At 46.0% G+C, this 17,411-nt stretch overlaps 1 protein-coding gene across 1 annotated transcript in view; it reads left to right on the top strand.

Moving 5' to 3' along the window:
• The window catches only part of LOC143983036 (multidrug and toxin extrusion protein 2-like), a 447,238-nt gene that overhangs the window by 42,180 nt on the left and 387,647 nt on the right, over positions 1-17,411 (top strand). Inside the window, exon 3 of the mRNA XM_077482263.1 lies at positions 7,334-7,402. Within this exon, the coding sequence (XP_077338389.1) occupies positions 7,334-7,402 (69 nt within the window). The remainder of the gene's footprint in view (positions 1-7,333; positions 7,403-17,411) is intronic.

Raw genomic sequence — 17,411 nt, 5'->3', positions numbered from 1 at the left:
GGCAGGTGTCTGCAGTCAGGATGGAGTCTGTACCTATCATTAGCATGTCACAAAGCCTCCTGGACTTGTGCCCAAGTGGAACAAAGACCACGGAGATGCTCCTCTAATGCAGGAATACTCTGTGGAACAAATGAGTCAGGCAACATGGAAGGTTGGAAACCATAGTTCGCTATAAATGGGGACAATTGGGAAGCAGAATTCAAGGCACTTTTGTGAGCAAACTTTGCCCACCATAATAGGTCTGACCAGTTGCTGTGATGGTCAGAAGTATAGCAACGTAGGAATTGCTCCAAGGACTGATTGGCTTGTTCTGCGGCCCCATTAGACTGCAGGTGATATACAGAGGAAAAAGCAAGCTGAATTCCCAACTGTGCACAGAATGCTCACGAGAGCTCACCAGAGCCAAGGCACAAACTGACTAGCCCTGTCCGAGACAATCACCTTGGCTAGCCCATGTACGCAAAAGATCTCCCGAGCAAAAATGGAAGCTAGTTCCTTATAAGTGGGCAACTTATGTGGAATATAATGAGACATTTTTGAGAACCAGTCAACCACCATAAGGATAACTGTGTTGCCCTGGGAGTTGGGTAACTCCATAGACAGGTGGGCCCAGGGCCTCTCTCCATTGGGTATGGGTTGTATGAGGCCCACTGGAAGATGTTGTGGAATCTTACTCTGAGCACACATGGAACAGACAGCTACGAAGGCCCTTACATCAGCACATAGACTAGGCCACCAGAATTGTTGGGAAATGGCCAAAAGAGTTGATTCTTCCCAGGGTGGCCAGCAGCCTTGGGAGAATGGTAAGTCTTGAGCACAACAGTACAGAGACTCTCTGAAACAAAGCAGCAAGTCACAAGGTTTCTTAAGAGGAGCATGGACATAAGAAGCAAGAATTTTGTCACCCAAAGGATAAGTGAGACTGGTGCAAACCGTAGCCAGAATACGCTCAGGAGGAATCACAGGAACTGGAACTGATTCCAACTTGGAAGTGGAGGAAAATTGTCGTGACAAGGTGTCAGCCCTTACATTCTTAGTACAGGTAAGAATGAGACAATGTAATTGAAACTAGATAAGACAAGAAAAGAGCCCATTGCACCCTTCTGGGAGAGAGGCATTTTGCCTCAGACAAGAATGTGAGATTCTTATGGTCAGTAAGAATGAGAACCAGCACAGTGGTACCTTCGAGGAGAGGTCTCCATTCTTTCAGAGCTAACATGATCGCCAACAGCTCTCTATCACCAATCTCATAATTGCACACCGCAGGTGACAATTTCTTGGAAAAGTAGCCGCAAGGATGCATAGGGCTCTCAGACGTAGGATGTTGAGACAGAAGGGTGCCAACTCTAGTCTCGGAAGCGTCAACGTCAAGGATAAAAGGTAACGTAGGATCAGGATGTGCCCACACAGGAGCAGAAACAAAGGCTGCTTTGAAAAATATGAAAGGACAGACTCCAGGAGACCAACACTGTGGGTTACTGTCCTTTCTAGTCATATCAGTCAGGGGCTTGGCCAGAGATGAAAAGTTATGAATAAACTTCAGATAATAGTTGGCAAAGCTCAGGAAACACTGCGGAGGACATAAACCCACGGGTCGGGGCCACTGTAGGACTGCTGAAAGGTTCTCTGGGTCCATTGCAAAAAAACAGTAGTGGAAATTACCAGGAATTTAACCTGTTCACGATGGAACTCGCACTTCTCTAATATACAATAGAGATTGTTCTCTCTTAGTTTCTGAAGCACACGACAGACATCTGTGTGGTGACTCTTCAGGGACTTAGAAAATATGAGGATATCATCGAGATAAACCACCACACATAACCTCAACAAATCTCGTAGGACATCGTTAATGAATTCCTGCAAAACTGCCGGGGCGCTACAAAGGCCAAAAGGCATTACGAGGTACTCATGCAGTTTTCCACTCGTCGCCCTTCTTAATCCTCATGAGATTGTATGCCCCTCTCAAATCAAGCTTTGTGAAAACCGTTGCTCCCTTGAGGCGGTCAAGTAACTCCGTAATCAATGGAATCGGATAGGCATTCTTAATCGTTATCAATACAAGGTCTCAGTTCCCCACTCTACTTCTTTACAATGAAGAAATCAACACCGGCAGGTGTGTGGAAGCAAACTACTGGCTTGAACTTTGTCAAACACATCATTAAAATCGCGTTACTCCTCTGGCAGGGAGGAAAGTGACGAGGTGCACAGGAACTTAGCTACCTTCTGGAAGCATGTCTTACTGCATTGTCGTGACCAGGAGAGAACATCAGCACGGAGCCAGTCAAAAGAGGGGTTGTGCCTCTGTAGCCAAGGATAACCAATAAAGCAGCAGAAACTTAGGTGAGGAAATAACTATGAATTGGATTATCATGGTGAAGAACCTCTACTATGGACAACGGAACCATGTCATGAAATCACATGGGCAGGCTGTAGGGGTCTCCAGTCAAGAGCCTCAATGGCAAGTGGAGTGTCACGCAGATTCAGTGGAATCGAGTGCTTCAATACAAAAGCAGCATCAATGAACAGGCCTGCATCTCCAGAGGCGATTAGCCTGTATCTCGATGGATGACTCAGCCCAAGAAAGGGTGATCAAAACCAGGGACTTATCCTTCTGGATAACTGGGGATAAAACAATGCCACCTAAAGTCTGTCCATGACAGGACCTCAAGGTTCAGGCATTCCCTGGATGGGTAGGACAAGACTTCAAAAAGTGACCTGCCTGGCCACAATAAAGACACAATCTCTCCCTCCTCCTAAAGGTTCTCTCATTCCGCAGAGAGATGCGTGAACCCCAAGTGCATGGTTTCGTCTTCACTGACCGACTCGGTACCAGGAGGCCTTGGAAGTGAGGGAGGCATGGGTGGGACTGCAAAGCTCAGAGGTAAACGTACAGGAGGCTTCTGCAAGCGCTCCTAAAAAGAGATTCTTTCTCTGAGTCTAGAGTCAATGAGGATGGCAAACGTGATTAACTTCTCCAGCTCAGTGGGTATATCTCGGGATGCTATCTCACCTTTGATGGAATCTGAGAGACCATGAGAAAAAGCATTGTTCCAAGCAACCTCTGCTGCCAGAGAATGGAATTCAATGGCGTAGTCAGCAACAGTTCTTGTACTCTGATGGGCATGAGGCAGTTGGCAGCAGAAGCGGAGCATGTGGGAACATTAAATAACCTTTTAAAGGAGGCCACAAACTCAGGGTAACTCAAGACAACAGGGTTTTGCGTCTCCCGTATAGGATTTGCCTAGACCAAGGCTCTCTCAGAAAGCAAAGCTATCACGAAACCTACTTTGCTTCTGTCCCTGGGAAATGCCTGGGGCAGCATCTCAAAGTATATCTCAAACTTGTGAAGTAGAAAGAAAATGATAAATGGTTTTCAAACTTTTTTATAACGAAATATCTGAAAAGTATGGCGTGCATTTGTATTCAGCCACCTTTACTCTAATACCCTTAACTAAAATCTAGTGAAAACAATTGCTTTCAGAAGTCGCCTAATTAGTAAATAGAGTCCACCTGTGTGTAATTTAATCTCAGTATAAATACAGCTGTTCTGTGAAGCCCTCATAGGTTTGTTGGAGAAACTTTGTGAGCCAAGCAGCATCATGAAGGCCAAGGAACACACCAGACAGGTCAGGGATAAAGGTGTGGAGAAGTTTAACCACTTCCCGACCGGCGCACGCCGATGTACGTCGGCAGAATGGCATGGGCAGGCAAATGGGCGTACCTGTACGTCCCTTTATATTTGCCGCCCTGCCATCGCGAGCGCTGCCGCCGGTGCGCTCGCGTGTCGGTCAGGACCACCGTGAGTCCGGTCGCGGGTCCCTCGATCGTCTCATGGGCGGCTGAACTGGGAGATGCCGTTGTAAACAGCATCTCCCTGTTCTGCCTAACAACAAGTGACGCTGATCTCTGCTCCATGTGATTGGAGCAGAGATCAGTGTTCACTAAAAGAAAGCCCAGCCCCCAACAGTTAGTAACACGCCCCTAGGAACACTTAACCCCTACACTGTGACCCACTTGTTAACCCATTCACTGCCAGTGTCATTTACACAGTAATCACTGCATTTGTATAGCAGTGATTGCTGTATAAATGACAATGGTCCCAAAAATGTGTCAAAAATGTCTGATGTGTCCGCCATAATGTCGCACAACAAAAATTGCTGATCGCCGCCATTACTAGTAAAAAAAAAAAATTATTAATAAAAAAGCAAAAAAACTATCCCCTATATTGTAAACGCTATAACTTTTGCACAAACCAATCAATAATCACTTATTGCGATTTTTTTTTTACCAAAAATATGTAGAAGAATACATATCGGCCTAAACTGAGGGAAAAAATATTTTTTTTATATATTTTTGGGGGATATTTATTATAACAAAATGTAAAAAATAATGAGTTTTTTTCAAAATTGTTGCTCTATTTTTGTTTATAGCGCAAAAAAAAAAAAAAGGCAGAGGTGATCAAATACCACCAAAAGAAAGCTCTATTTGTGGGAAAAAAAGGACGTCAATTTTGTTTGCGAGCCACGTCGCATGACTGCGCAATTGTCAGTTAAAGCAACGCAGTGCCGAATCGCAAAAAGTGGATTGGTCTTAAGCCAGCAAAATGGTCAGCGGCTGAAGTGGTTAAAGCAGGGTTAGGTTCTAAAAACATATCCCAAGCTTTGAACATCTCACGAGCATTGTTCAATCCATCATCCGGAAATGAAAAGAGTATGGCACAACTGCAAACCTACCAAGACATGGCCGTCCACCTAAATTGGCAGACCAGGCAAGAAGAGCATTAATCATAGAAGCAGCCAAGAGGCCATGGTAACTCTGATGGAGCTGCAGAGATCCCCAGCTCAGGTGGGAAAATCTGTTCACAAGACAGCTCTTATGCCGCTTACACGTGATTGGAATTTCAGCCAGCAAAAGACAGATTAGAGCTTTTCGGCAGAAAATGCAACCGTGTGTATGCTCCATCGGACTTTTGCTGACCGAAATTTCCACCTGCAAAAGATTGAGAGCATGTTCTAAATTTTTCGGAAATTCCCTTTGTAGCAATTCTGACAAGCAAAATTCCTACGCATGCTCGGAAGCATTGATCTTCTTTTTCTGCGCTCGTCGTAGTGTTGTACATCACCACCTTCTTGGTGGTTTGAAAGTTTGGGGAAATTTTGTGTGGCCGTGTGTATGCAAGCCAAGCTTGAGCGGAATTCCGTTGGAAAAACCATCCAAGATTTTTCTGATGGAAAAGCCACTCGTGTGTACGCCACATTAGTTATGCACTCTACAAATCTGGCCTTTGTGGAAGAGTGGCAAGAAGAAAGCCACAAAAAGTCCCGTTTGCAGTTTGCGAGAAGCCATGTGGGGGACACAGCAAACATGTGGAAGATGGTGCTCTTGTCAGATGAGACCAAAATTTTACTTTTTGGCCTAAAAGCAAAACACTGTGTATGGCAGAAAACTAACACTGCACATCAGCCTGAACACTCCATCCTCACTGTAAAACATGGTGGTGGTGGCATCATATGGGGATGCTTTTCTTCTGCAGGGACAGGAAAGCTGATCAGAGTTGATGGGGGGATGGAAGGAGCCAAATAGGGGGCAATTTTAGAAGAAAGTCTGTTAGAATATGCAAAAGACTTGAGACTTGGGCAGAGGTTTACCTTCCAGCAGGACAGTGACACTAAACATACAGCCAGAGCTACAATGGAATTCAGGCGCGTCGGGAGGGGATGGCTAGGGGGGGCTGAAGCCCCAAATGTGCCCCCTAAAGCCCAGAGTCTCAGCTCTGCAGGGTCTCCATTGCTAGCCCCGAGCGCTGCGGAGAGTGCCGGGACCAATCTGATCCCGAGCACTGCTGAGTGCGGCCAAGTGCTATAGCAGGTCCCGCCTTCTGGAGCCTGCACGTCTATGATGGACATCCCACTGGTCCAATGCCGGGACCGTGGGGCGTGTGACGTCCATCATAGGCGCTGTTGGCTCCAGAAGGCGGGAATTACAAAGCGGCTGCCACGCCACAGCCCCGCTCCGCGCTCGGGTGAGCCGATCTCCTCTCCTCCTCGGCTTCTCCTCTGAGGACTGGCTGCCTGGCTGCTGTCACACCGCACACCATGGCTGAGACAGGTCAGTGTATGTTAATGTCAGTGTAGGTAGGTCAGTGTATGTGTAGGTAAAATGTCATTGTAGGTAGGTCAGTGTAGGTAGGTCAGTGTATGTGTAGGTAAAATGTCAATGTAGGTAGGTCAGTGTAGGTAGGTCAGTGTATGTTAATGTCAGTGTAGGTAGGTCAGTGTATGTGTAGGTAAAATGTCAGTGTAGGCAAATATCAGTGTCAGGCAAGTATAGGTATGTCAGTGTAGGTAGATTAGTGTATGTAAATATCAGTGTAGGTAGGTCAGTGTATGTAAATGTCAGTCAGTGTAGGTAGGTCAGGCAAAGGTAGGTAGGTCAGTGTCAGTAGGTCATTGTATGTAAATGTCAGTGTATGTGTAGGTCACCTAGTGTAGGTAGGTCACTACCGTTAGTGTATGTAGGTCAGTGTATGTAAATGTCCAGTGCATGTAGGTCAGGCAGGTGAGTGTAGGTAGGTCACTATCATCAGTGTATGTAGGTCAGTGTATGTAAATGTCCAGTGTATGTAGGTCAGGTAGGTTAGGGTAGGTAGGTCAGGTAGGTTAGTGTAGGTAGGTCACTACCATCAGTGTCACGGCCCAGCCAAAAAAACCTGCGGCCCAACCAAAGCCCAGACCTAAATCCAATTCAGAATCCGTGGAAAGACTTGAAAATTGCAGTTCACTCTCTAGATGTGCAAAGCTGGAAGAGACATCCCCAAAAGACTTGCAGCTGTAATTGCAGTAAAAGATGGTTCTACAAAGTATTGACTCACATATTTATTTGTAAACAAAAATTGAAAACCATTTATCATTTTCCTTCCACTTCACAATTATGTGTCACTTTGTGTTGGTCGATCACATAAAATCCCAATAAAATACATTTACGTTTTTGGTTGTAACATGACAAAATGTGGAAATTGTCAAGGGGTATGAATACTTTTTCAAGGCACTGTATCTGATACATTATATGTGCACTCTACAGGTTTTTAATAAATAACTAGTGAGCAGAAATTCACTCGGACCCTAATACAGGGCTCATGTCTACACATCTGAAAAGGTGAAAGAAAATAATAAATTATATTATTATGTTATATATTATTATACAATAAGAATGCAACATTTCTGTATTTTTTTTTATAAGAACCATATTATATCTGTCCAATTACTTTTTGCCGCTCCTCTACATTGTACATTGTAGTATGTCTAATTGGCTCACCTATCTTTCTTTTTTACAGGTTATAAATATAACTGGCATGACGATTGGTTATGGAATGTGTGCTGGATCTGATACTTTGATGTCACAGGTATTTTGTTACATGCTTTTATTTTTTCCTTTTATACCTTTTTTGAATATAAATTCTGTGACCCTTTAGCCGCATTTGCACAATGGAATGCCATGGTTACTAGGCCCCATCTGTTTATTTACTTTCTTCCTCTGGCTGTCTTTCCATCAGGATTATATTTATGCACTATGCTAACCTAGGCACATCTGAATCAGGATGCTCTTTTGGTGTAAATGTAAACAAAATGTCTGTGACGATTTCTGCTGCAGTTGCTCATAGCAAACAATATGCTTCTATCTTTCATTATTTTCCCACAGCTTGGAAAATGAACGTTTTTAAAAGCTGATTGGCTGCTGTAGGCAAATGCTGAAGTATATGCTGAGATAAAATTTGTCTCAGACACCTTTTTTAATTACCCTCTTTTGTCATTTGATTATTGTATAACAAAATGGCTGTTGAAATGTACAGAATTGTCTGCATTTTTTTTTGTTTACAAACTTTTATTGCAAATATAACAAAAAGTGATACAAGAAAGGAAGCATCATGGATCAAATATAGTACAGAAAAAAAGAGGACAGTACGTCAGAGTGTGAAGTTTACATTGGACATAGGTAAAATGTATAATCGAAGGAAGCAATAGATCTGTGTCGCATACAGGCATACCCCACTTTTAAGTACACAATGGGGTTTATTTACTAAACCTGGAAAGTGCAAAATCAGGCTTAATTCTACATAGAAAACAATGAGCTTCCAGGTTTTATTACCAAAGCTTAACTGAACAAGCTGAGGTTATAAGCTCATTGGTTTCTATGCAGAAGTGAGCCTGATTTTGCACTTTCCAGCTTTAGTAAATAAACCCCATTGCGTACTTAAAAGTGGGGTATGCCTGCAGACGGTAGGTAATCTGACAATCTGTAAAATGTACACGAAATCAGGCATGTACAAAAGACACAATTGGTGAAGGAATTTTGCATAAGAGCTATAAAAATTACCAATACAGGCATACCCCACTTTTAAGTACATAATGAGGTTTATTTACTAAAGCTGGAAAGTGAGAAATCATGCTCACTTCTACATAGAAACCAATGAGTTCCAGGTTTTCTTACCAAAGCTTAATTGAACAAGCTGGGGTTAGAATTAACATTTGCTATTGTCTTCCTTCTTCTCCTACTGGTCAATCAGGACAGGAAGCGGGTCCTGAGACCGGATTGAACGGGAGGAGAAGCCAAGGGAAGCTGGGAAGCCACCCGAGACCTGGATGGGGTAAGTGCATGTGCACATTGGTTGGCGAGTGGGGCTTGTGAGGGAGGGTGGGTAGGGGGTTTGTTTGCCCCCCTCCAAAAAAATGGAGCTCCAGCTGCCACTGCACCCCTCCATTACACTTCCTAGCCAGGCAGGCCCTTATTTTCAGCTTCCCATCGCACGTCTCTGCCTCCAGTCTGTTCATTAAACACCTAATCAGCATTATAACCTGTATCCACTCAGTTGGCAAGTGTCCTATGAATCTATAAAACTGAACTAGGAAATTGTGGTGCCACCCTGAAAATAATTATATTTAAAGCAGAATCATAAGCAAAACCATTTTTTCACTTTGGACTGCATAAGGGAGGGTTAAAATTCCTATTAGTTTTTTTCCCCATTTGTGGGGAGATTTCCCTTCACTTCCTGTTCCACAGCCAAAACAGAATGTCAGAGGAAATCCCTGCAAATTCAGGGAATCCCTTGGGACCCCCTAGGTCATCAACAAATTGGAAGATTCCACCTTTATAACTGTTCTGAAGACAACCCAAAATCTGTGTTTTTATTTTACTTTCACTTTCAATAATAATGATAAACAGTACAAATAGAGAGGGTAAACCTAATTCAGTGCCTTACTTGAAAAAGTATTCATGCCCCTTGAAATTTTCTCACATTTTTTCATGTTACAACCAAAAACATAAATGAATTTTATTGGAATTTTATGTGATAGACCAACACAAAATGGCACAAAAATCATAAAATGGAAGGAAAATGATAAATGTTTTTTAAATATTTTTTTTACAAATATATATCTGAAAAGTGTGTGAGTCAATACTTTGTAGAACCATCTTTCACCGCAATTACAGCTACAAGTCTTTTTGGGTATGTCTCCACTAGCTTTGCACATCTAGAGAATGACATTTTTGCCCATTCTGTGTGTGTTCTGTGTAAGTACTGTATATGTTCTGTGTATGTAATGTGTATGTACTGTGCGTTCTGTGTATGTACTGTGCGTTCTGTGTATGTACTGTGCGTTCTGTGTATGTACTGTGCGTTCTGTGTATGTACTGTGCGTTCTGTGTATGTACTGTACGCTCTGTGTGTTCGGTGTATGTACTATGTGTTCTTTATGTACTGTGTGTTCTGTATGTGTATTGTATGTAATGCGTGTTTTGTATGTAATGCGTGTTTTGTATGTAATGCGTGTTTTGTATGTAATGCGTGTTTTGTATGTAATGTGTGTTTTGTATGTACTGTGTGTTCTATGTGTTCTTTATGTACTGTGTGTTCTGTGTGTATTGTATGTGTTTTGTATGTACTGTGTGTTTTGTATGTGCTGTGTGTTTTGTATGTACTGCGTGTTTTGTATGTACTGCATGTTTTGTATGCACTGTGTGTTTTGTATGTACTGTGTGTTTTGTATGTACTGCGTGTTTTGTATGTACTGTGTGTTTTGTATGTGTTTTGTATGTAAAGCGTGTTTTGTATGTACTGTGTGTTCTGTATGTGTTTTGTATGTAAAGCGTGTTTTGTATGTAATGCGTGTTTTGTATGTACTGTGTGTTCTGTGTGTATTGTATGTGTTTTGTATGTACTGTGTGTTTTGTATTTACTGCATGTTTTGTATGTACTGCGTGTTTTGTATGTACTGTGTGTTTTGTATGTACTGTGTGTTCTGTGTGTATGTACTGTGTGTTTTGTATGTACTGTGTGTTTTGTATGTACTGCGTGTTTTGTATGTACTGTGTGTTTTGTATGTACTGCGTGTTTTGTATGTACTGCGTGTTTTGTATGTACTGCGTGTTTTGTATGTACTGCGTGTTTTGTATGTACTGTGTGTTCTATATGTTCTTTATGTACTGTGTGTTCTATATGTTCTGTGTGTTCTATATGTTCTGTATGTACTGTGTGTTTTATGTGTTCTTTATGTACTGTGTGTTTTGTATGTACTGTGTGTTTTTTTTTTTTTTTTTTTTTTTTTTATAATTAATGTTTATTAAAGAAGAGAAGCGTGTACAGAGCATAACGATCAATATAGAAACCAATAGCAAGATCAACAACATTATAACGTTAGTTACATGGGCACAGAAATATACACCCACCTCTTCTATTATAAAAGAGGAAATATAGTAGACAGAATTAGAAGGGAAGTAAAGGAAAGGGAAAATAAGCAGAAAGAGAGAGAGAAAGAGAAGGAAGGGAGGGGGGGGGGGATGTGGGGGGGGGGGGGGCAGACCACCGTCAGACAACCTATTGCAAAATAACAGTAGACATAGTTAGAACAAGCGTCATGTGCACCTCACTCTGGTTGAGACATTATGGCTGCATAACTCGAGGAATATTTAAAGGCAACCCAACAGGCCCAGATCTTTGTTGACAACTCAGATTTACCCCGGAGGGAAAGGGTCATATCCTCCATGTAATATGTGGTATCCACATTGAGCAACCAGCGCCGGAGGGTGGGGATCGTCTTCAGCTTCCAAAACTGAGGAATGAGGGTTTTAGCAGCGTTTAAGAGATGTGGTGTAATCGACCTCTTGTAAGCGCCTGTCGGCCTCCCCGTGCAATGGAACAGGACATACCACGGGTCATTAGGTACCTCCCACCCCTGGATTTCTTTAATTGTGTATAAGATCGCCAGCCAGAATGGGCGGATCCTCGGGCAGTACCACCAAATATGGGCATGAGTGGCTACCTCCCCGCACTCCCGCCAACAGAGTGGGGAGGACTGGGGAGAGAACCTATGTAAAACAACCGGTGTGTAGTGCCATCTGGTCAAAAGTTTATACGCCATTTCTGATGTCTTAGAGGATCCAGAGGAGGCATGAGCCAGTGTTAGGATTTGTGACTGCTGGGACGGAGACAGCGCCATTTGTAGTTCCCTTTCCCAGTACCGTAGGAAGGAGGGGGTACCCGTAGAAGTGAGGGACAGCAAGGCCTGATAGAAGTACGAAACCGGCCGCTCAATCGGGTCAGGTTCAGCAAATGCGGTTTCCACAGGTGTAAGCTCCGCCAGGGTGCGCAGGGGCTTTGGGAGCATGCGAACAAAGTTCAACAGTTGATGATGTTTCCAGCGATCCATGTAGGAAATGGAGGAGTCACCCATGATGGAGGAAAGAGGTAGCACCCCGGATGGGCCGGTGAACTGATGTAGATAGGTGTTAGTGCCCAGCCGCCACGGGTGAATCTGAGGGTCCATGTTACCCGGTGGGAAAAAGTTGTGACCCACCAAGGGCATCAGGGGGGAGTTATACAGCCAGCCATACCTCTTACAGATAGAGTCCCATACCATCAAGGAGGAGTGTGTGAGTGGGGACGTGGTAGGCAAAAGGGTCCGGAACTTCCTCGGTATCCACATCAGCGTGGAAGGTTCAGCTCCACAAAGGTCTGTTTCCACATTTACCCAGAGTTTCGCGCCCTTGCAATACTTCAAGTCAGAGAGCCTGGTCAGCACAACGGCCCTATAGTAGAGCTTAAAGTCTGGCACAGCTAGACCCCCGCTACACTTAGGGCGGGTGAGGAGTGTTCTATTCAGCCTGGGCCTTCTCCTATTCCATATGTACCGGTATACTATAGATGTCAAAATTGTAAAAAACCCCACCGGTATCCCAAACGGGACCATCTGCAACATGAAGAGCACCCTGGGCAGCAAGTTCATCTTAACCAGACCAATTCTGCCCAGCCAAGAATGTCGTAGCTGGGACCACTTTTGGATATCGGACCTAAGAGTGTTGAGCAAAGGCAGAAAGTTAGCGCGGAAAAGGGACGATAGTGAGGGCGTTAGGTAAATGCCCAAATATTTCATGGAACTCAGCTGCCAGTTAAAGGGATAGTTCTTTTTCAGGTGGGATACCTGTTTGGCGGGTACAGAGATGTTTAACATTTCCGATTTGGACATATTGATTTTAAAGTTTGACACCGCGCCGTAGGCCGAAAACTCGGACATAAGATTTGGAAGGGTGATCAGAGGCTGTTGCACGTAGAACAAAATATCGTCCGCGTAAGCCGCGTATTTGTGTTCCGTCGTACCTATGGTGACGCCACGTATATTCGGGTTTTGTCTAATAAGGGATAAAAATGGCTCTAGGGATATTGCGAATAAAATCGGTGAGAGCGGGCACCCCTGGCGAGTGCCGTTATATAGGGTGAAGGGGTCACTAAGGGTTCCGTTAATCCGTATCTGAGCTGTGGGGCAGTGGTACAACGCCGCTATTTGGGAGCGCAAAGTGGGACCTATGCCCAGGTGCGCCAGCGTAGCCATAAGGAAGTCCCAGTCCACCCTGTCAAACGCCTTCTCAGCATCCGTGGAGAGTAACAGGGTGGGCTGGGCAGTCCGCCGCACATAAGCCATTAAGGAGAGTGTGCGGAGAGAATTATCCCGTGCCTCCCTCCCAGGGATGAATCCCGTCTGATCCCGTGAAATCCACTGTGGCACCAGGGGGAGCAGCCTATTCGCTATGGCTTTAGCATAAATCTTCGCATCTATATTCAAGAGCGAAATAGGACGGTAGCTCGCGCAGTCACTAGGGTCCTTGCCCTCCTTGGGTAATACCGTGATGTGTGCATGAGTGGTCTCCGGGCGGAGGTCCCCGCCGTCCGAGGTCACGTTAGCATATCTGGTCAAGTACGGCATCAGTATGTCAGCGTACGCTCTATAATACGATACCGTGAGGCCGTCTGGACCCGGTGCCTTACCGCGCGCCATAGCTTTCATGGCGCCCAGAAGCTCCGCAGTCGTCAACTCCCCCTCCAAGGAAGCCAAAACCTCCCCGGAGAGTTTCGGGAGGGCGGCACGGGCCAGATAGTCCCCAATAAGGCGTCCCCGAGTCTCTCTATCATGGTCCCCCTGGTGCACCCGATACAGGCGCTGGTAAAAGTCCCTGAATGTCTTGGCTATACGGGGTGTCTCGAACACCAAGTCTCCCGAGGGGGTCTTAACTTTGGCAATAAACGCCGCATTCTTCCGCTGTCGCACCGAATTAGCCAGCAGTCTACTGGGCCTATCGCCCCACTCATAAAAACGGTGAGCTACCAACCGCGCGCGACGTTTGTGATCTAAATGAAGGAGAGACTTCAAGGTCTCCCGTTTTTCCGTTAAGGCGTGGAAAAGGGCCGGAGTCTGGTTCAACTTATGTCGGCGTTCTAAGTCAGTAATGTCACGGAACAAGTTGGACTGTTGAGTTAAGCGCTCCCTCTTTTTCCTAGAACCCAATTCTATGAACTTTCCCCTAATATACACCTTGTGGGCCTCCCAGAGCACTCCCGGTGAGACTTCAGGACTGACATTAGACTTAAAATAAAACTCCAAACTGTCACCCATCACCTTTTTATCCGCCTCTTCGGCTATGAGGTCCTCGTTCAACTTCCAGTTAGTGGCCTTCAGGGGTATGGACGCCACGCTAATGGTTAAGGAAATCGGAGCATGGTCCGAAATGGGGGATGAGTCAATGCTTGACTTCACTATGAGCGGAAGGTGTTGGTGATCAATGAAGCATAAATCTATTCTAGAGTAGGTTTGGTGCACCGGGGAAAAGTAGGTGAAGTCCCTTTCCCGCGGGTGAACAATTCTCCAGACATCCATCAATTGTAGGTCATGGAGTCGAGAACGTATATACCTTATTCCCCTGCCGGAAAGCGAGGAACCCCCCCTAGAGGTGTCCAGAGTAGGTTCCAAGGGAACATTAAAATCGCCCGCTAGAAGAATGCATCCACGTGCAAAGTTCCGCAGGGAGCTAAGTGTGGAAGCCAAGAAACGCACCTGGTTTTTGTTAGGGGAGTATAAGGTGGCCAAAGTACACTGCATGCTGCCCAGGGTGCCCCGCAGAAACAGAAAACGTCCCGCAGGATCACATAACATTTCCTCAAACGTGAACGCGGTTCCCCTACGAATCCCGATGGCCACACCTTTGGCTTTAGAGATGTCGGAGAGGCTGTAGTACCACGTAGGGTACTGTGGTGAGTGCAACCTAACTCGAGTCGTCTGTGTGAGGTGGGTCTCCTGGAGGAAGACCACGTCCCCCCGCAAACGGTCCAGTTCCCTATATAAATTGTGTCTCTTCCCTGGGGCGTAAAGGCCCCGTACATTAAAAGATACAATGTTCACAGTAGCCATGGGGTCTCAGGAGGAGGAACCGCGATCACCACAACATTATCAATACAATACCAAGGCGGTCTGCCGCCAAAGAGGGGGGAGGGGAACAGAGGGGGTGTAGGCAGTAGACAGAAAAGGTGAAAGAGAAAAGGAAAGGAGAAAGAAAGGCAACAAGAAAATGCAAGGCCCCACCTTAGTGGGAAAAACAAAATAAACCAAAAAAGGTGCTGTCGAAGAACAGCCATTAGTGCACGCATTACCATGCCGTGCAGGAGCGGGCTGCGTAACCGCCACAGGGCCCCCACGCCCGCCACCCCAACAGGGGAACGGACGCCGAGGCCCCGCGCCGGGCAGCCCCCGCTCAAAAAGGGGGAGGCGGGACGCAGGCAGCCGGGCGCAAACCACACCATAAAGGTCCAAGTCAGCGCCCCGCGGTCCGGTGCCGACACCTAGGCAGAAAAATCTAGAAATAACATCATCCAAAACCTAAAGCGCCTGTACAGAACAATATTGGTATGAAGCTAAGGCGGTAGGATACCCAATGGGGGGGGGGGGGGGAGAGGGGAACCGTGAGTCAGCTACGCTCCACAGGCACAGCGAGGAAGATGAAGAAATGTCACGCCAATAAAAAGAAAAAGGGCAAAAGAGCAGCGATGTTCATATCCAGACTGAGGGCCCCTTAGGGGTACCGGGTTACTGGCCACATGGCCAAGGGTAACTCAGCCCTGGCCTGCAAAAACACGTTGTCGCCAGAGGCGGTCAGCTTCCTCGCACAAACTTAGTAAAAGGAGCCCCCCCAGTCACGTTCAGGCGGTATGTCCCACAAATGCAAGTAGACGTCCTGAACAGGTAACCAAGTTGAACAAGTTGAACAAGTTGACGGGTAGGATGCCCTTTCAAGGGCGGTAGTCAGGTGCAGAAGTACGGCGGGCACGGCTCACCCTCTGCCATCCCTGATCGGTCCCAGCGGGCAGGGGCGGGATGCCTTCTTGCCATCCAGGTAGTTCCGGGATAGGAACGGACATATCCGTGCAGAATTTGGACAGCTCCTCCGGAAATCGAAGTATTGCGGTTTTGCCATCTCTAGATGCGATCAAGGCCGCAGGGAAGCCCCACCTATATTTAATGGACGCCGCCCGGAGCAGTTCCGTGAGGGGCCTTAGGGCCCTGCGTCGATCCAAGGTTTCCTTAGCGAGATCCGGGAAAAAGGATAGCATCGCCCCATGGAAATCAAACGGATTAGCTCCCCTAGCTTTCTGCATAATCAGTTCCTTTTCAGGATAATGGTGGACCCGGCAAATGATGTCCCGTGGGACATCTGTAGCAAGATTGCGTGGGCGGAGTGCCCTGTGCACCCGGTCAATCTTCAAAGGGGCGTCAGGTGCTCGTCCCAGAAGACTATTAAAAATGCCCCGAACGGATGGTAACAGATCGTCGTCTCCAGTCGCTTCGGGAAGTCCCCTAATCCGAACGTTATTACGTCTGTTACGATTCTCTTGATCTTCGATCTTGTAAACGGTCGTACGATGCGAAATGGCAAGTTGACGTGTAGTCGCCTGGAGGGATCGAATAGCGTTCGCGTGGCGATCGAGACGTTGCTCCGACTCTTCAACACGAACCAATACTTGCGAGAGATCCGAACGAACTGCGGAGACCTCCTTCCTGATGACCCGCTCGAGGTTCAGAAGCATGGCGGCGAGATCGGAGGTGGTAGGGAGATCGCTCACTCTCGGCGCCGCTCCGGCGGAAGGATGTGACTCACCCTCAGCCCCCGAGCCCGGCGAGGACTCGGGCGAGCGCGACCTCCGGTCCGGCCCATCGCGGGATGCGGAATCTACTCTACTCCGTGGCTTGCGGCCTAGGTCGTCCTGCTCTTCCACCTCGTCCGGTTCCACGGAAAGGAATCGCTTAATCGACCCCGTCGAGGCTCCTTTCTTGGGCAGAGACTTGCCCGTCCGCCGACCCATCATTCAGGTAGCAAAAATATGAATTTTTGGATGATTTTATGGATATTTCTCGGTGTCGGCCTCGGAGCTCACAGAGCACACGTCTGCTCTAGCACATCACCAGGCCACGCCCCTGTACTGTGTGTTTTGTATGTACTGTGTGTTTTGTATGTACTGTGTGTTCTGTGTGTATTGTATGTGTTTTGTATGTACTGTGTGTTTTGTATGTACTGTGTGTTTTGTATTTACTGCATGTTTTGTATGTACTGCGTGTTTTGTATGTACTGTGTTTTGTATGTACTGTGTGTTCTGTGTGTATGTACTGTGTGTTTTGTATGTACTGCGTGTTTTGTATGTACTGTGTGTTTTGTATGTACTGCGTGTTTTGTATGTACTGCGTGTTTTGTATGTACTGTGTGTTTTGTATGTACTGCGTGTTTTCTGTATGTACTGCGTGTTTTCTGTATGTACTGCGTGTTTTCTGTATGTACTGCGTGTTTTGTATGTACTGCGTGTTTTCTGTATGTACTGTGTGCTCTGTATGTACTGTGCGCTCTGTGTATAGTTTGTTCGGGTATTAGAAGCCGTGACAGCGGAGGATGGATAAGTAAGGACCTGGAGGGTTTTGCCCCCCCAAAAAAATGTTATCATTAGCAGCCACTGAGATCTATCATTTACTATGTAGTACCAAGGCCTGCCCGATTGATATTAACTAAATAATTTCTTTAGCACAGCATACTAAAGATGATTGTAC

The sequence above is a fragment of the Lithobates pipiens genome, unplaced genomic scaffold, assembly GCF_037356315.1.
Source record: "Lithobates pipiens isolate NorthernLeopardFrog02 unplaced genomic scaffold, aLitPip1_a1.2 Scaffold_16, whole genome shotgun sequence".
Taxonomy (NCBI): domain Eukaryota; kingdom Metazoa; phylum Chordata; class Amphibia; order Anura; family Ranidae; genus Lithobates; species Lithobates pipiens.
The sequence above is the reverse complement of the archived record's forward strand: the minus strand, read 5'-3'. Positions and strand labels throughout refer to the sequence as shown.